This window comes from Macaca fascicularis, chromosome 7 (genome assembly GCF_037993035.2).
Source record: "Macaca fascicularis isolate 582-1 chromosome 7, T2T-MFA8v1.1".
NCBI classification, from domain to species: domain Eukaryota; kingdom Metazoa; phylum Chordata; class Mammalia; order Primates; family Cercopithecidae; genus Macaca; species Macaca fascicularis.
In genome coordinates, this window is record NC_088381.1 from 25,093,309 (window position 1) to 25,114,334 (window position 21,026).

General features: G+C 39.5%; 1 protein-coding gene across 1 annotated transcript in view; it reads right to left on the reverse strand.

Moving 5' to 3' along the window:
- FBN1 (fibrillin 1) overlaps positions 1-21,026 on the reverse strand; it is a 236,321-nt gene that overhangs the window by 180,821 nt on the left and 34,474 nt on the right. Inside the window, exons 4-6 of the mRNA XM_045395431.3 lie at positions 20,731-20,829; positions 7,846-7,941; positions 3,981-4,076 (exon numbers count right to left, since the gene is read on the reverse strand). Coding sequence (XP_045251366.2) covers positions 3,981-4,076; positions 7,846-7,941; positions 20,731-20,829 — 291 coding nt within the window. The remainder of the gene's footprint in view (positions 1-3,980; positions 4,077-7,845; positions 7,942-20,730; positions 20,830-21,026) is intronic.

Below are 21,026 nucleotides of genomic sequence, written 5' to 3' on the forward strand. Positions count from 1 at the left end.
CTCTCTTTTGTCATGACCCTGAAAAGTGTCATCCATTCATATGATTCACTGTGTTTAATACAAGAGCATTTAACAAGATTTAAAATGTGCATTCTGAGGCAAGATGGCAAGAGAAAGTGATTCCACACAGTTTTTTTGTTAGCAGTAACTATGGCAATATACGACTAGCTTGTGTTGTCATTGCCAAAACAGGCACTGATCTCACTTCAATAATCTGATAACAAATGCTAACATACTGTACCACTGAGCTAAGACAGTGATTAAGTTCTACCAGTTGCTCAAGGTCCAAGCAGACAGAAGGCAAAGGGTCGGAGTAGGAGGCAATAAGAAAACCACAAATGTGAACTTACCAAAAAAAATGAGAGGAAGAAAAATTAAAGAAACTTGAGGTTAAAAAAAAAAAATAGATACAATCTTTGACAGAGAAAGCAGCAGGAGGTGGTAAACTTGAATGCTCCCAAGGGCTAATACATAAGCTAAATGAATGAACTTGAGCAAGATGTGACAATAGGCAGTGGTGGGGACTACGACAAACTAGAAGATGTATTTAAAGGTATTCCTATTCAGCTTTTAAAAAGTAGACATCACAGGCCAAATAAGCCAAGTCTCTACTTTTTTATCCTCTGGGTGTAGAGAAACAATGGTAATGGCAATGGTAAAATATGTCATTGCTACCTGTCCATTGGGGATTAGGCTGGCTAGCCAAGAATTTTTTTTAAACAAATTTATCTTAATGGCAAAAAGCTGCAAGTAAGACAAATTTGCTTTATAATCTTATTACACTGTTACATGACTGTTAGAATTCATAATTCAAGCATGGATCTGCTGTTTTTCTCCATCACAAACCAAAATACTATGTTCATGGATGATTAAGATTGACTTATTGGCTTAATGTGATACAAATCCTGCCAGTATGACCCCCAAAGGTGTATTTCACACTCACAGTGGGTCTCCGAGGTAGTTACTAATGTATAAAAGTTCCAAGATCTCCCAGGGACAAAGATCTTTATCCTGAGAAGTACTTGTAACTGATATTCTAAATGTTCGCTTACATGTGTGTTACATCACAAAAACCTCACAATAAGAGGTTTTTGCTTTTGTTTTTATTGTCACTTAGTTTTGATCAAAACATTCCTCCTTTTTGCATCCCTGTTGACTGAAAAATGACAGTCTTGTGGACCTGAAAGATCATTCTTCTGAAAGATGGGACCACATTCAATTAGGTATCCACATTGTGATCAGCTCTGTTTAGCATGAAACCAATGAAACCAATATCCAGGACTGGTGGCAAACAGCAATTATTTCCAGGAGATACTTGTTCATATCCGATCATTATAGCTCCAGATGTTCTGATGCTATTAAATGAATCCAGTTCATCATCTATGGGTCATGTACTGTGCATCACACAGTAAGGCTAGAATTAAGATGATGAAACTGTAGTTTCTCCTGAAAACTTATGCTCTAGTGAACTGTTTTGATGCAATGTGGCAAATGCTATATAAAAAGAGATGTGGAGACAGTACCAAGGGAAAATGTAGATGAAGGGAGAAAGGAAAGTAGTAAAGGCCTCCCGGATGTTCATTTTGAAAAATAAAACATCACATCCCAATTAAAACAGAATACAACCAACCTAGGTACTTATCCAGTAATAAGGACCACGATAAGGATAGCAACCCACCATCAGAAGTCACACTGAATACTTCCCCACACTTCAGGATGGATCTGTCCCGACTCGGTGCCAGATTTTTATTCATCACTCTTGAAATCACAAACATACATCTAAGTAAGAGGATTTACTGCCTCTAATTCTTCAAAGATGTAAACAGATGACTTTCATAAGAGCAGCAAACAGTGAAGACTCAACAAACGGAAATAGAATTCTGGAATCAAAAAGACTCCCCTCTCCCATGTGCTGTGGGAAATGACGCCCATGTTTTCCTTCTCCCATTGAAGGTCTGGGACTGTGCCCATGCGTAAAACAGGCAGTGGGTAGAAGGCACTACCCTTCTACTACTAACGGGCAAGCCTGCCTTCTGCTCCCCAGTCTCCACTTCCACAAATGCCTGAAAATCTGCCACTGAGGGATGAATTTGATTTTGAAAATCACCACTGGGAAAATTCTGTGGCGCCAACAGATATTTACACCTTAGTGCAGATTTCAGGACAGCCTTTTTTCCTGAAGGGGAGCAGCTGAAGACACCCCAAAACTTGGAGAAATCTCTGAGTAACATGCCAGTTTTGATTAGTAGCTTAGTAATTGAACCCATTCAGGACATTTCTTAATCTTGGGCAAAGATCAAATCTTTGAAGAAATCACTGGGGAATGGTTCAATATCGCGCCCTTTATTTTAGACTGTGTTATCATCAATATCTGAACTATGAGCATCTTTGCAGCAAATCTTTAACCACTTTGTTAAAATGGTTACAGGTAAAATGTTACAGGTAAAATGCCCTGTAACTTCATCTTATTACTGATTTTTCTAAAACAAATTAAGCCCAGCATTATCAACTGAGAAATTATTTTCACATACCACTCTTCAAGCCACACATTAACAATTTTAATCTCCTACAACTTCATTGATGAAGTAGTAAGCCACAGAATAATACTGCCTAGTAGAAATAGTTTTTAGTACTCTGGACCATTATAATTATTAGCAAATAAAAATACATCTGTGCAAGTTGTAAAGAGAAGCAGTTTAAGGAGAGACTGTTAAAGGATATCAACATGCAATGTAAAGGTCTATTATGCATCACACATCAATACCATGCAGTGGTCCTATTAATAGAGATACAATGTAATTTACTTAGTAATCAAAGTAATCGACCTGGAGTTTCTTGCTCAAATAGGTATTACTGCATTATTAGCAAATAACTGAATTTAGATAAATTATAAAAATAGACAGAAAATAAACAATTTCTCGCAAACTACTCTCTGCTCTTTGTTTTCCTCTATTATATGTTTTAAATGACATATTCAACATCTGCTACTGAATCTTTACTTTCCATCTTAGAATAAGAAGATGTCTATACAACTTGGCTAAAAGTGATTATTGCAGTTTAAAAGTTCATGCAAATTTTCAATTACAGTTTTGTGTAACATAAACCTTCTAAACTTTCATTATAAAACTAGGGATGATGAGAAAAAAATCTATAAATGTAGAGACATGATGATTAATGAGACCAAAGTTCAGGGAAAAAAAACTTAAGAATATTGCATATCCACATATATCTCAATATCGTATTTGCATTTTTAGGTAGGCAAATCAGGTAGAATGTTTCTTTTAATTAAGAGCAGCAGTAAACATTAGACTTGAAGAGAAAAACACACATTCAAATTAAAGGTTTCTTATGTATGTGGGCTTGGGGACATCCTTGGACCTCTTTGTGCCTTGATCTTCTCACATGCAAAATTAACGATGATTCTACACAATGTAGTAGGCTGCAATGAGTACTGAATAAACCATCTACACAAAGCAGCTTCTCAGTAGACACTAAATATATCTATGGTGAGTGCTGAATGCTGAGCTTGTACACCTCTACAGTCCCCAACAGGTCCAACAGATTTTCAGGTGTGTGTTTCATACTGAACTTCTCCCTTTCCATACATATAGTCGGTTTGAGACCACTTCTCTGATTCACTGGCATGATAAAGAGCTTAATCCTTACCCTTCCAGAAGAAAGTTCTCCCCTTTTTATCCTGATGCCAGCTGGTAATTATGTATATGCTTATAACTGAGTACCACCAAATTAGCAAATAACTGAATTTAGGTAAACTTGCACTGACAAACATTGCTGAATATCATGCGTAGATTCAGGGCCACTGTCTTGTCATCCTAGGGACCTTCCCAATGACAATTCAGAAATTCCCTCAAAGCTCAGCAACATTCAGGAAGTAGCCATGCAGACCCAGCGTCTGTGCAAATTAATAACAGCTTTAGGTACCAGCATGTCTTTATGCAAATGATTTAAAAAACCATTACCTCTTTCACACTGGGGTCCAGTAAATCCGTAAGTGCAGGCACATCGATTCGGGGCCACACACCTTCCTCCATTGAGACAGCCACTTTCACAAACAGCTGTAAAATAAGGAGAGAGCTGAGACGCTTCACCTGAAAATACATGCTAATGAAGTGACACTTGTGGTCCCCTGGAAGGACAACAATAAAATATCTAAAGTCACGCCGGTGTTTATTCGTTTATTTTGAATGGTCACTGTACAGTTACAGATACTCAGATGTTCCTCAGTCACCTCTTAGGTAAAGCTGCCTGGAATAGATGAGTTTGTATCTATGTTAATGCTGATGGTCTCATTCCATGGAGCATCTGAGCAATGCTTTCAGTTCAACCTCGAAAACAGTGGTTTCTAAGAGATGTCACTGGACGGGAACTGCGTGTTAGCAAAGACTCTTTTGTTTATGATTCATGTTTAATTTCAACAGGGCTCCCACGAGGGGAGATAGTCCCTCTGATGTCACCCTTACAGAAATGTAGCTGGTTCAACTGCACAATTAACTGCAAACAACAAAATACTAATCATGATCTTCAGTAATTTAAGTACCATCATGAAAATCCAATTGAGAGTTATAACAGAACCTGTGGAAACTATTGGTGCAGTAAGTCTAGGGATGCTTCAGGGCAGGATATTTTGCTTGTTAGAAAAGACACTAAAATAAGAATTGAAAGTTCACGAGCTGAACAACTCCTCTTTGTACAATTTCCTGTAACTCGTGCATGCATGGGCTCTTTCTAGGCATCTTCATCGTGGGTGGCAGGCTCTTCTCTGTCAAATATGCCAGTCACAACCACTCTTCAAAGCCCAGCTGAAATCTCACTGCTCCATGAGTCTCCCCCAAAACCTCCATTCAAATTCCTTGCTCCTTAAATATTTTCTATACATTTTTCCATACCTTACCCCTGTAGCAGTCATGAAGTTGAGCCACTCATACTCCCCCTCAAGAGAATCTCCTGTAAGGAGTTTAGCTGGCAGACCACTTCCAGCTGCTGTGCCTTCGTATCTGCTGCAGCGTTCCTGTCAAGGGCATGCTCACAGCCAATGACTGAACACAGCATTAGGATGCTAAAGCCTGGCCGTTTCCACCCATCATGGAACTCTTCGATGGGCACTTTTTGCCCTGGCCTCTCCATCAGCCTGGCAAAGGCTTTTTTGGAGCTGCACCACAGGCTGAAGTTCCTTCTATGCAGTTGTCCTTCCTTCCCTCCCCCCTTGCACAGGATCAGACAGGCATCATGGTCTGAACACCATTCCCTCCTACTTCTGCTTCCTCTCTCCTTTATTCTTCACAGGCCTTTTCCCCAGTAAATCTCTTTTGTGTCTAATACTGTCTTGATATTTTCTTGGCATAAAAGGACTCGAACTGACACAACCCTTTTTAACCAAAAATTATGGCAGGAGGCCATTGCTCATCATATAATCAGAGAGGTTTATGTAAGTCCATTGTCTTCTTTGCCTCTTGATTTATAGTCAGGGAGAATGAAGAGCTTCTAAACAGAAAACAAAGTTTGAGCTTGCCTAAGCCAACCCTCCCAGATTACAGATGAGGAAGCTGAAGTTTAGGAAAAATGTTCTAATTCTGCCAGTGTTAATTAAGCACTTGTGTGTTGGGCATTGGGCTAAACTCCCTCAGGGAGCACCAAGCGGAGCAGGAGAGATGCCCAGCAGCCCCTCCTGATTCTCCTGGAATGCCACTGGATCCAGCCCCATCTCGCCATCTCCACAGCCACAGCCTTAAGGAGGACTTGTCTTCCTGCTCCTGTTTTGGCCTCCTCCAGCTGTGCGTCCACACTGTGATCTTTCTCACTGTAAACCTTCATAAGTGAAGGGTAATAAGGTTGGTATTTCACAGCAGTAAACATATGGGCTACGGAGTCACACTGTTTGGGTTCCAACCCCAACTCTGCCTATTACCACCTATATACCCTTAGAGGAACTACTGGGGACCCTGTGTTCCAGTTCCCTCATCTGCTAGAGGGTAACATTTATGGCCTCTAACACAAAGATTGTTGTCATATTAAATGAGTTAACACACATAGAGTTCTAAAATGTGCCTAGCACACAGTAAGCACAGAGTAACTCAAAAGATGTATGTTGTTGATGTTGTTGGTGTTGTTTATCGTTGTGGTCTCACTCCTCTTTCCTGGCCCTACTTTGGAAGAAAACATAGTATGTATAAAGGCATCAAAACCTGGCCCATGACATCCTATCTGACCTTACTTCCTTTCCCATCACTCTCCTCTGCATTTTAGCTCTAGCAACACCAAAGCCCTTGCTATGTCCCACATCCCTTGCTGTGTCTTGTGGCGGTGCTTTGGTCATGCTCTACCATCTGCCCAAAAGGTCCACTCCCCATCACCTGACAGGTAAACACTTACCCATCCCTCAAGACTCAGCCCAAGGATCACTCACACTGGGGAGCCTGTCCTACCTCTCCTCTCTCCAGGTTGCGCTACACAAAACTCAACCAATATTCTTCTCCCACTGCAATGAGTGGATGGCGATATGGTTTGGCTGTGTCACCACCCAAATCTCATCTTGAATTCTCATGTGTTGTGGGAGGTGGGAAGTAACTGAATCATGGGGGCAGGTCTCTTTCCCACGCTGTTCCCATGACAGTAAGTTTCACAAGATCTGACGGTTATTATAACGGGGAGTTTTCCCACAGAAGCTCTTTTTTGCCTGCTGCCATCCAGGTAAGATGTGACTTGTTGCTCCCTGCCTTCCACCATGATTATGAAGCCTCCCCAGCCATGGCGAACTGTAAGTCTAATAAACCTCTTTCTTTTGTAAATTGCCCAGTCTTGGGTATGTCTTTATCAGCAGCATGAAAACAGACTAACACAGATGGTCACTAGGGCATTCTCTACATTTTTGTTTATTTATAATAACATTATTAATCCTAAACAAATACATACACAAAAGCAAAAATTAGAAACACCCTGAATAAGGCTCACCATTAAGGATTCATTAAACAGTCAAACGTCCATGTAATGGAGTACTAGGCAACCATTAAAATGTATTTTAAAATGTGTAATAACATGAGTATACTTTGAATAAAATATTAAGTGAAAAAGTGGCATAAAATCTATACATACAGTAAGAATTAATGTACCAAATATGCATTACAAGTCTAGAAGATAGTATCTAGAATGATAGAATCAAGAATAATTTTACTTTTTGTGTTTTTAAACTTTTCCAAATTTTCTGTAGGGTATATATGTTCATCTTAAAGTAATTTAAAAAAAGCTTTTTAAAAAGAATGTTCATCTTCTGCAAAGCACAGGGACTAGTAGAAAGTAGACACAGTAAGTGGTGTGTACAAACGAACCTTCAAACTGAACACCATGTGATAAGTACTTCATTAGCAGCATCTAGATTGGGAAATGAGAGGGATGCAGATACCACTAATCAAGAGAAAGGACATGTTTAGAGAGAATGACGAGGCTGAGTTTTAGAATATTTTATTTGAGATGCTTCGTGAAAATCCAAGTGCTGAAGTTCAGCAAGTAAGTGGAAGATATGCGTCTGGAATGAACAAGAATTCTGCTCCTTTGGTGGTGACTAGAAATCAAGGAGATCAGGCAAGCAGGGTGGTGAAGGTAAATGAGAGGAAAATGAATCAAACAACCTGTAACCAACCAAGGTTCCATTTGGAAATTTGGTGATAAGTGTTTTGAGTAAGTGATCTGTTCATCTATAAAGGTCACTGGACACTTGTAAAAATGCTGTGTCCCAGGTAATCAAAGAAAATCTATCAGCACTTATCTCTTCATTTTACTTGTTTACAAACAGGTTAAAACCTAGAATACTTATAACTACGGTGTACTTACGTTGTCCACAGTGAGTCCCTATGTATCCTTTCTGGCACAGACAGTGATCGTCACTGCAGCTACCTCCATTCATACAGCGAATATTGCAGTGTTGTACTTGAAAAAAAAGAAGAAGAATTCACTTTTGCAACTTAAATGCATAGATTGCAACAGCTCGCAGGAGTTGATTTGTAGTTATTTGAAGAGAAAATCACATAGTTTATCAGGATTCATCTATTTTTGCCCGATAATTACCTAATTGAGAATGCTAAACATATCATTATTTGTGTGAGTAAAATCACTTACCGGCTAGGCACGGTGGCTCATGCCTGTAATCACAACACTTTGGAAGGCGAAGGCGGGCCGATCACCTGTGGTCAGGAGTTTGAGACCAGCCTGGCCAACATGGTGAATGAAACCCTATCCCTACTAAAAATACAAAAATTAGCCGGGGTAATGATACATGCCTGTAATCCCAGCCACTCAAAAGGCTGAGGCAAGAGAACTGCTTGAACCTGCGAGGCGGAGATTGCAGTGAGCCGAGATTGCACCCTTGCATTCCAGCCTGAGTGACAGAGTGAGACTCCGTCTTGAAAAAAACAAAAAAAATCATTTACCATGCAATGCAATTGTTTCTTTGGCATTCACTTTAATAGTGCTAAATGACGTCCTTAATTTAACAGAACTTACAACTCAATGCCATTTCTGTAATTTATACCAACAAGAAAGTATTGCCTTGAGTAACCATATGAGACAAGATTATGATGGCAATAATTTTCCCGTGAAAAGATTTAGAATCCCAGGTAGGTGGCGCAGGGGAACAGTTAAGAGTAGCAAATTCCAGCATATAAACAGAACCAAAGACAAAAACCACATGATTATCTCAATAGATGCAGAAAAGGCCTTTGACAAAATTCAACAGCCCTTCATGCTAAAAACGCTCAATAAATTCAGTATTGATGGAACGTATCTCAAAATAATAAGAGCTATTTATGACAAACCCACAGCCAATATCATATGGAATGGGCAAAAACTGGAAGCATTCCCCTTGAAAACTGGCACAAGACAGGGATGCCCTCTCTCACCACTCCTATTCAACATAGTGTTGGAAGTTCTGGCTAGGGCAATCAGGAAAGAGAAAGAAATCAAGGGTATTCAGTTAAGAAAAGAAGAAGTCAAATTGTCCCTGTTTGCAGATGACATGATTGTATATTTAGAAAACCCCATTGTCTCAGCCCAAAATTTCCTTAAGCTGATAAGAAACTTCAGCAAAGTCTCAGGATACAAAATCAATGTGCAAAAATCACAAGCATTCTTATACACCAGTAACACACAAACAGAGAGCCAAATCAGGAATGAACTCCCATTCACAATTGCTTCAAAGAGAATAAAATACCTAGGAATCCAACTTACAAGGGATGTAAAGGACTTCTTCAAGGAGAACTACAAACCACTGCTCAGTGAAATAAAAGAGGACACAAACAAATGGAAGAATATACCATGCTCATGGATAGGAAGAATCAATATTGTGAAAATGACCATATTGCCCAAGGTAATTTACAGATTCAATGCCATCCCCATTAAGCTACCAACGACTTTCTTCACAGAATTGGAAAAAACTGCTTTAAAGTTCATATGGGACCAAAAAGACCCCACATTGCCAAGACAATCCTAAGCCAAAAGAACAAAGCTGGAGGCATCATGCTACCTGACTTCAAACTACACTACAAGGCTACAGTAACCAAAACAGCATGGTACTGGTACCAAAACAGAGATATAGACCAATGGAACAGAACAGAGCCCTCAGAAATAATACCACACATCTATAGCCATCTGATCTTTGATAAAGCTGACAAAAACAAGAAATGGGGAAAGGATTCCCTATTTAATAAATCGTGCTGGGAAAATTGGCTAGCCATAAGTAGAAAGCTGAAACTGGATCCTTTCCTTACTCCTTAGACGAAAATTAATTCAAGATGGATTAGAGACTTACACGTTAGACCTAAAACCATAAAAATCTTAGAAGAAAACCTAGGTAATACCATTCAGGATATAGGCATGGGCTAGGACTTCATGTCTAAAATACCAAAAGCAATGGCAACAAAAGCCAAAATTGACAAATGGGATCTAACTAAACTAAAGAGCTTCTGCACAGCAAAAGAAACTACCATCAGAGTGAACAGGCAACCTACAGAATGGGAAAAAATTTTTGCAATCTACTTATCTGACAAAGGGCTAATATCCAGAACCTACAAAGAACTCAAACAAATTTACAAGAAAAAAGCAAACAACCCCATCAAAAAGTGGGCAAAGGATATGAACAGACATTTCTCAAAAGAAGACATTCATACAGCCAACAGACACATGAAAAAATGCTCATCATCACTTGCCATCAGAGAAATGCAAATCAAAACCACATTGAGATACCATCTCACACCAGTTAGAATGGCAATCATTAAAAAATCAGGAAACAACAGGTGCTGGAGAGGATGTGGAGAAACAGGAACACTTTTACACTGCTGGTGGGACCGTAAACTAGTTCAACCATTGTGGAAAACAGTGTGGCGATTCCTCAAGGATCTAGAACTAGAAATACCATTTGACCCAGCCATCTCATTACTGGGGATATACCCAAAGGATTATAAGTCATGCTGCTATAAAGACACATGCACATGTATGTTTATTGCAGCACTATTCACAAGAGCAAAGACTTGGAATCAACCCAAATGTCCATCAGCAACAGACTGGATTAAGAAAATGTGGCACATATACACCATGGAATACTATGCAGCCATAAAAAAGGATGAGTTCATGTCCTTTGTAGGGACATGGATGCAGCTGGAAACCATTATTCTCAGCCAACTATCGCAAGAACAGAAAACCAAATACCACATGTTCTCACTCATACGTGGGAATTGAACAATGAGATCACTTGGACACAGGAAGGGGATCATCACACACCAGGTCCTATTGTGGGGAGGGGTAGAGGGGAGGGATAGTATTAGGAGATACACCTAATGTAAATGACGAGTTAGTGGGTGCAGCACACCAACATGGCACGTGTATACATATGTAACAAACCTGCACATTGTGCACACGTACCCTAGAACTTAAAGTATAATTTAAAAAAGAAAGAAAGAAAAAAAAAAGAGTAGCAAATTCCACAGAATTTTGTTAAAAGAAATTTTAGAGGCAGAATAGAGAAACAAGAAAATGCCGACAAAGGCATTTAATAACAAGACTGCCTGATGACAGGGACAGCTGGATTTGCCTGAGAAAGAGCTGCTTGTTTAAACTGTAACCTCAAACTAAGTAAGATACTCATTTTCACCTACAGAAGTGTACATTTGAGGGCCCAGAGCAGAAAGACCATGGACTGACAGCCTTAGACCCTAGACAATGAGACACTCAGAGAGGCTGGAGTAAAAGACAGCCACGGGCTCATAGTGAGCAATGACAACAGCGCAGGCAAGTGCTCTCATTTCTCCAGTGTTCAGGCTGTCTCTAGGTCAGTAATTTAGGAATGCTAATAGCACTTTCAAAATCCTAGGCTATTTCCTATTGCAAAGCTTGATTGAATTAACCACTAATCCTTGTTGATACCTGCTTACACACGGAGGCCAGGGTTGGGCTTTGGAGTTTGGCTTATTCTGTCTGGTCTTTCAAGTTGTGGGAGTAAATTCTCAGAGAAAAAGTTTCAATAATTTTAGCTAAGGAGAAGAGAATATCTTCTTTCTACACAAAAGCAGAAATCTGCTGTTTATGCTCACTCTTTCTGAAGCACAGGGGCCAAATCCTCTCTCCAGAGCAAACAGAAGATTCCTCCCAACAGCCACCCTGTCCATTACCCCTTATTAGGAATCCTCAGCCATGGTATTGAAAAGTGCTACTTGACTTCAGGAGAAAGGAACAGTTTTTATAAGGAGCTACACAAATCTCAGCCTGACAACAGGGAAGGAAAGTGCAGAACCCAATATCTTCTATGCCCTTTTACAGCACAAAGAAGTTAAGTCAAGCTGAAAGTTAAATGCCTTTTCAAGAACATGCCACACACTGAAATGACATCAAAGGCCTGTTTCTACTGAACTAGAGCCACCTCCATCTCTCAGCATTCACGGCCCCCTCAGCATAGCCTCAGGTGTCTTTCGGGGCTCCTTGGCACATGCCTACTATGTCCTATGACTCCATCTCCTGATCTACTTATCAGTCATTCATTCACTCACAAACATTTCTGACTGCCTACTATGTGTCATGCAAAAAACCCGGCACTTGCCTTGTCCTAGTCCCTCTGTAGAACCCCCTCCCTTACCTGCCTCTGTGTCTCCTTGCCCCTAACCCCTAAACCCCAACACAACATACACACAGTTCTCCCCCAAAACCTGAAATCCTATCTATCTCCAAAATCCATTTCAAATATTGCTTCTTTCCATTGACCTTTTCTGATACCTCTCAAACCAAATGTGAGCCCTTTCTCCTTTCCAATTATGTTTCTCTTTTGAAGCATATATTACATAATCCAGCCTATTTTTACTTATTTTGCCACACCCCATTTGTTTAAAAACTTCTTAGGAGTGGGGAGTGTCATGAGCATTAATTATGCAATATTCCCTTACGTGCCTAGAGTAGCACCTTGGTTATAAGTAAGTGCTGTATAAAACTGTGCTAAATTAATTTTTATTTAACTAACTCATGCTGCCTGATGATGACATCAAAAGCTATGCCCAAAGACCAAACTGAGACTTAGAAGTTGTCCATTGTGTCCGAAGCACTTATACAGCCCTACTAAGTAGGTTGCTATTAAAAATATTTTTATCTTTGTTTCCCCATGTATGAAAGCAGAAATAACTCCTTTGTTGCAGTAATGAAATCAAGCAACCCCGGAAAGTGATTAAAACAGTTATTTTAGGCTCTTATGATTCCATTAAAACGTCTCAGCCAAAATGCTTTTTTAACTAAAAAGCCGTCTATAAGTATACAAAGAAAAAAATGATTTAGTGAAAACTTTGAATAATATTCTAAGTAGGTCAGGAAAAGGTGTATAGTTGCTTTAAAATTTGAAGTTAAACTTAGCTTCATCCTATCTTAGAAAAACAGTGAGGATTGGGAAAAGCACAGGAAATGATGTCATCTGTCAAGCAGCATAGGAACTCAGCCTTCAAACTGATTTCAATTAAAGCAGTTCATGCCAAGAGCTAATTTCCATTCCCACATGAGCGACAAAGCCATTTAACTACTTTGAGATTAAAAAGCTAACAGTAGTTTCAATAGTGACTTTACATTATTTGTTCAAGTTGAAAATCAGAACGAATTCTTCTTTCTGGCAAGAATGATAAGTTTACATTTAAATGCAATAGAATAAAAACCTCCCTGATATATATTTTTTATTCTGTCTTTCAGGCAAACCTTTTGCAGCATAAAATATTCTTTCTTCTTTAAAAAATAAAAGCACTCATTCAGACTTGTGAAACAAGAAGACACCAAGGAACCCTATGCATGAATCCTTGGGGGAAGCCAGGAGGAGGCAGGCTCAGCACAGAGAATAGGCTCCGAATCACCTGCTTTGCCACCGTGTTTACCATGGGAAACTTTTTACTCATTGTGAATCTTCGATCTTTAGGGGGAAAAAGCATTCCGATAAAGGTGCTCAGGATTTCTGAGGGGAAGTGAAGGAACTAGATATGCAGTTTCACTGTACACACAGGAAACAGTTTACAGAGAATATATACCCAAATTGGTTTTATTTTGGATTGAGTCCTGCCATTGATGCATATTCTAAATTTACGCTGATTTGAACAAGAATTCCCGATGTATCATAATTGGGAGACCAAATTCTATGTCTCTTTAAAAAGCCAACTGAAAACTAGGGGTTCCTCCTACACCCATAATGATGCTATTTCTTTACTGGATGGATGCACTAAGTACCCCAAGTCAGAAGATATCCCTAAACTCAATCTGTGTTAAGATTTTACTAGAAATTGAAAATACTAGGGGAATCAGAGTGCACTGATCCTGCCATATGCAGTGAACCCTGAGAGGCCTAGAGCCCCAGTGAGGATCTGCCCTTGAAGACGAGGAGACAGCCATAAAAGGTTTCATGTAAGGCTCAATATCTCAGAGCTAACAGAAAATGTTGCCATTTCCCCATATCCATAAAAGATCCCAAATTAATTTTGTGTTCATATCAGATGTCAGTCATTTCAGTCATTCAACAGTGACTTACTGAACGTCTTTCATTTGCCAGCATTGGCCAGAAAGAACAGAAGACATTTTCTCTAATTACAGCCCAGTACAGATTAGTTCTTCAATGATTCATCAGAAGAGAGCAATGTGAGCACGCTACGGGAATGCGAGAGAGGCAGGGCTGGCACTTGGATCTAAATACCTCAGGTAATGATTTTCTTTGGGATGCATTAGGGTTGGAACGATTCTAAAGACCTGCCATCATCTTGGCAGGCACAACTGGCAGAAAGAACACTGGGAGCAATTTGCACATAAGCATTTGTAGGATGAACATGTGATTTTAATTTAGGTACTAGGAAAAGCACAGACAGACAAATTAAACAGCCAGACTAACTTCTGGACTCTACACCTGAGACAACAGTCCACAGGGACAATCAGAGTCACTGCAGGATAAAAACAATTTTCATTTAGAGAGATAACAGCAATGGCATTTCCCTTAAGTGAATGGATGTCTGGGGATGCCTAAAGACACAGCTTGGAAGAGAAACTTCACTAGCATTCTCAAACAAACAAACAAACATCTAGCCAAGCTGGAAAAGCTGCAGAGAAGAACAAGTTAAATGACAGCAGTGATAAAGGTGCTTCCATAAAGGGCGGTCTAGAAAAAAAGAGTTCAACCATTTCTAAGGACAAGTCTGAGTAGATTCCATGCATGTTTCTCCTCCCAGTCCATATAAATCCCACAATTCCCGGAAAGCTTTTTCAAGGACGACTTCTTCCAGACTAGCTGCAGCAGCACCTTCCCTTCCTCTGCATGTCCCCACACTTTCAGGATTTGGTTGTACCGCACTCCCTCAAACTTGCTAACACACTGGTCTAGAATTGTTCTGCTGGCCTTCTTACACCCTTAGAGCTCAGATTTGCATTGGGATTACAAATGCCCCAAACCCTTGCTCCCAGCTGATTAAAGCCCCTTCCTTCCTAAAACCGGTGTCCGAGAGGTTTTGTCTGTGACCGGTTCTGCTAACATTCTCATTGAACTGAAGTCAATTAAATGAGAAAATGTGATCAAAGTATAAGGGGTTGGAAAAGTGTAAGGGGCCCCAAATTGATATACAGGTTTGATGCAATTCCTATCAAAATCCTAAAAGGTTTTGTAAATATAGACAAGATTAATCTACAGTTTTTACAGAAAAGAACTAGAATAGCTAAAACAAAAAAGGATATAGTGGGAAAAATCTGTCTACCCATCCTGGGTGACAGAGCAAGACCCTGTCTCAAAGAATAAGTAAATAAAAATAAAACTATGAAACTAGTAGAAAAAAGTTGGAGAAAATCTTCAGAATCTAGGAGTAGACAAAGCATTCCTAGACTCATCAATGAAAGCATGATCCAGTAAAGGGAAAACTGATAAGTTAGACTTAGTCAAATTTGAAAACACTTGCTCTATGAAAGATCCCATTAAAAATGTTAGAAAGCAAGCTACAGAGTGTGATAAAATGTCTGCAAATCACATTATCTGACAAACAGCTAATATTTAGAATAGATAAAGAATTCTCAAAACTCAATAATGAAATAATAAACAACTCAATTAGCATCTGGACAAAAGAGGCCAGGCACAGTGGCTCATGCCTGTAATACCAACACTTTGGGAGGCTAAGGCATGCAGATTGCTTGAGCTCAGGAGTTCAAGACCAGCCTGGGCAACATGGAAAAACTCTGTCTCTACCAAAAATACAAAAAACTTAGTGGGGCATGGTGGTGCGCCCCTGTGGTTCCAGCTACTCAGGAGGCTGAAGTGGGAGCATAACTTGAGCCTGGGAGACGGAGGTTGCAGTGAGCCGAGATTGTGCCACTGTACTCCAACCTAGGTGACAGAGTAAGACCCCGTCTAAATATTTTTTTAAATTAAAAATAAGAAGCTAGACAAAAGACATAAAGAGACTTTTCACTGAAAAAGATATACAGGTGGCAATAAGCACATAAAAAGATGTTTGACATCATTATCCAGTAGGGGAACGCAAATTGAAACCACAGTAAGAGATGATGACACAGCAATCAGAATAGCTAAAATTAAAAATAAAGATAACACAAAAAGCTGGTAAGGATGCAGAGAAACTGGGTCATTCATACACTGCTGGTGAGAATGCAAAATGGTACATACAGCGATTCCAAAAACAGTTTAATAGTTCTTAAAATGCTAAACACGAAACTATCATACAACCTAGAAATTGCATTTCTGAGCATTTATTCCAGAGAACACAAGATTGGTGTTCACACCACAACCTTGTACACAAATGTTCATAGCAGCTTAGTTCAAATGATAAAGAGAAAAAAAAACGATGACAATTCAGATGCCCTTCAATAGATGAATGGCCAAACTAACCTGTAGTACATCCGTAGCATGCACTACCACTCAGCAATCAAAAATAACAAACTATTGATACTGCAACAACCTAGATGACTCTCCAGAGAATCCTGATGAGCGAAAAAAGCCACTTCCAAAAGGTTATATACTATGTGATTCCATTTATATAACATTTGTGAAATGATAAAATTATAGAAACGCAAAAGAGATTAGTGGTTGTCAGAATTAAAGAGAGAATTAGGTTGGGAAGAAAACGACAATAAAAGCATAACATGAGCGCTCTTTGTGGTGATGGAAATGTTCTGTATCTTGACTGTATCAATTTTGTGATATCCTGGTTGTGCTGTTGTACTATAGTCCTGCAAGATGTCAACATGGGGAAAACTAAATAAAGAATACCCAGGATATTTCTGAATTATTTCTTACAAATGCCATAGTTGGAATTTTCCTTTCAAAACTCATGTTGAAAATTAATTATCATTGTGATGGTATTAAGAGGTGGAACCTTTAAGATGTGATAAGGTCATGAGGGCTTTGCCCTCATAAAGGGATTTACGCCATTATCTAGGGAGTGGGTTGGTTATGTCGGGAGTTCAGCGCATTTTCTGTCTGTCTCTCATACTTGCTCCCCATGTGATACCTTCCACCATGGGATGGCTCTCAACAGACATTGGTGTCATGCTCTGGGACTTCCCAGCCTCCAGAACTACGAGCCAAATAAACTTTTGTTGTTTATAAGTTATCCAGTCTGTGGTATACTGTTACAGCAGCAGAAAACAGATTAAGACAACTGTTTGCAAATCTACAATTATCTCAAAATATGAAGTTTAATTTTTCGCATTCTTTAAAAAAGTGTAGAGAGTAAAACAGAATTAGAAGATTCCAAAATTATAAAATACAAACTATAGGAATTACAAAATAGAAAATACAAAATCATAAAATATAAACTACAGGAAATAACTTTTATAATGTATCATATATAATTATATATATAATTAGAGAATAACATATGTATACATACAATATGTTTGTGTCTCCACAAAATTTATATGTTGAAACTTAGTCCCTAATGGGAGAGTAGGGAGCAGTGGGGCCTTTGGGAAGGTGATTAATCATGCAGGCAGAGCTCTCATGAAAGGATTAGTATCCTTATAAAAAAAGGCCTGAGAGACATGTTTGCCCCCTCTGCCATGTAAGGACACACAGAAAGCACCATCTGGGAGGAACAGGACTTCACCAGACATGTAATCTGCTGGCCTCTTGATCTTGGACTTCCCAGCCTCTAGAACTGTAAAAAAATACATTTTTGTTGTTTATAAATTACCCAGTCTATAGTATTTTGTTATAGCAGCCCAAACTGACTAATATATATATAAAGTTATAGAGTTTATTAATCCCAGTGTTACAAGCTACTATATATTTGTATGTGTGTATACGCATATTAGAAGAATGAGTAAATTCATACATCAGTAAACCATGATAGGTCTTTATGACAATTAGGATCTCCAAAACCATCTCAAAACCATCTCCAGCCTCAGAGACTGACACAGTAAAGAACAGTCCTAAAGAGGGTTGGAATTAAAGTCTAGAAAAACTACTGTTTTGACCCTGTCTAGCTAATCATTCTTTTTGCCCTGGTGCTGAATGACGAGTGTCAAGAGTTCCACCAACACTAAGGGAAGCCACAGCTTCCTGTTGACCAAGAGAATCACTGGCTGGTACTTTGAACCTTCTGGAAATGCAATCTCTCATTCAGGTCACTAAGAGATCATTTTCTATTCTCAGAGTCACAGGACACTCATGTCAAAAACCACCTGAAAGAACAACACTTCTTTCATTTTGTTCATATTCAAGTGGGAAAACTAAGGCTCTCTGAGGTCCCATGACTTGCCTGGACCTCCTTGATCCCTATCATATAACAAGTACAAAATTTTTCATAGGAAAAATTGGTGCAGTGATCTAAATTGACCCTTTTTAGTAGAACCACACGTAGTGAATGCAAACATTTCACTGAGTAGAACTGTCCTTCTATTAGCAGGAAAGTTAGCAAAGTGATCAGGATGTTCTTTGGAATGGCGCAGCTGTTCCCTAGAACATCACTCCAAAAGATGAGAAATGAATTATGATCATCCCCAGCTACCCTTAATTTAAAATATTTTGCCATCTTTAATTTTGCAAGTCATTTAGACAATATTAGTGCAGAGAGAATCAAAGTCAACAATTTTAAAGATTTCAAGTACCCCCAAAGATCCTGTTGAAACCAGAACCTCCTTCTTACACTAACCTCATCCACAAGCTACTTGGGGAGTTTGTCCAACGTCCAGGTACCATAGATATGACTCAGACTTCCTCAGAAAGCACCACCCACAGTCTTGGATTTTAGTCTCTAGACTAAATCTGGCCTCAGGACCTTACTACTATACTCGTCACATCCCACAGTTAACTTGGACTCTACCAGGACCACGGCTTTTCCGTCTGGTCTTATTAACATCCTAGCTCCACATCTCATGATTTCTACTCAATAGAGAAGTCATTACCAGTTCACACTATCTTTGAAGACTTTCCCAGCTTAATACCCAGTTTTGCTATCTGGCTATATTTCTTCCCCCAGAGGAGTGCAATATTAGCTGGTTCAGGAACCAATCTGAGAGATGGGGTCTAATCCCAACTTTATAACTGCACTTCTTTTCCAACCCTGAGATGCTTATGCCTCAGCGGCAGCCTGGAAGTCACCCTTATAGAGATGGAGATGTCCCGCATGTTCCCAGATGTTCTGCCAGCTGGCTTCTCTGCCTTGTTCTATTTCTCCAGTTCAGGGGCTCTTGCTATGTAGAATGAACCTGCTGTTACTTGGAAGATGCACGTTTCACACCAAGCTGAGATCAAGAAAACTATGCTACGTTCAGTGCAATAAGCAAGAGTCACAGCCCATAGGGGAGTTTCTATCCCAATCGTAACTGGCTGTATTTAGTAAAAGGTGGCTGTTATTGTGTAGGCTCCACCAGAAGCAGATTCTGAGACAATAATTGAAATGGAAGTAGTTTGTTCTGAAAGTAATTCTAGGAAACACTCGTAGGAGAGTGTGAAAGTGAGACAAAAAGAGAAGGAAGCTAATAAAGTACATTATCAAATCTATTATCACTGTGAACAGTGAGGGCTCAGTCCACTGGGGAACTTCAGGAGACAGTGCAGAGTGAACCTCATGGTTATCCAAACTGAGAGGCAAGGAAGCTGAGGCACTTATCCAACCACTCTCCATCTGTTGTTGGTTAAAAGTCGCTTCTAGGTCCACTAACCCCCAGCACTTCCAGCTTGCCCTGCATGCAGACCTGGCATGCTCTTTGGCCAGAAAAGTATACAAAGATCTCAGGCAGAGTCCCCGGTGTTCACCCATGAAGCCAAGGGAGGCGAGAGGGCATCAAGAGTGCTACACAGGACAACTTGCCCTAACCTGTTAATTGGCTTGTGAGAGACACACTCAAATGTTTGAACTCTTAACAGGTAATGAGCCTTGACACACTGAAGTCTCTACTTGCAGTAAACAAAAGAGAATGCACTGATTCCACAATGTTTCTCTTTAAAACTGTCAAAATAGGACACACAACAAGCGGGGTGCATTTTCTCACCAGAAAAAAAAAAAAAAAAAGAAATGGAAAAGGGACCTACGTATTTTGCCATGGGGACAGTCAAAGTTTTGAGGGGCTGTTTACAGAAACAAGAACTTCAGCTTTTTAAACAACCAATGATGACTCACTTGCCCAAACCCCCAAAAGAAAAACAATAGAATAAGCAAGCAAAGGCTCTGAAGAATGAACTGTGGATATTCCTCTGGCATCACAGAAAGTGGCAAAATTCTGAAAGGAAAAATATGTTTATGCTTCATTATAAATCACCCCCAGAAACTTCCATGATGACTTCTTACATTTTCTTCTTGTAAAGCAGGGGTCTTGAGTCTTAAATAAGTTTTTAATCAGATTCATATTTCAGTACCACAAGGAAGAATGCCTAGATTTCTTGAGCCAAAAACGTTCATTAAACAGCCATTTCATTGAGCACCTTTTATGGTGTTTACATTGGAGATACAAAGATGAATAAGGCAATACCTACATAAAAGGCCATAAGCTTATCCTATTCACAGTAACTATGCCCCATAGGTAATTTTCCTATAAAGAGTAAAGCAGGGAAATGAGAGGCCAGATGAAGGAAAGCCTGTCCAAGTATTTTGGGCAGAACAGAGAAGGCAGATGTTCTAGTGAAAAAATGTATTGCAGGAAAGAGGAAAGCCAAAATCAAATTTAGGAGAAAATGGGGTGTAACCACATAAAATAATATTATATATAATGACATGTTAGACTTACTGGATCTGGAGCCACAGGAAGGAGCTATCTGACCAGATGGGCAAGTGCACATATTTGGCCTCGAACAAAATCCATCCCCACAGGAATGCCGGCAAATGGCTGTGAATAAAACCAGAGGCCTGTTAGCACATGGATTTAGAACACGATTTGTTATAGGGGACCGATCCTCAAATGAGGAAACCTGGGTTCTCAGGTCCCTCACGAACTTTGCTATCATGACTTATATGACCTTAAGCCTCAGGTGTACTCATTTTCAAAACAAGTCTATTGAACTAAATAAACTCTGGCTTTAAAAT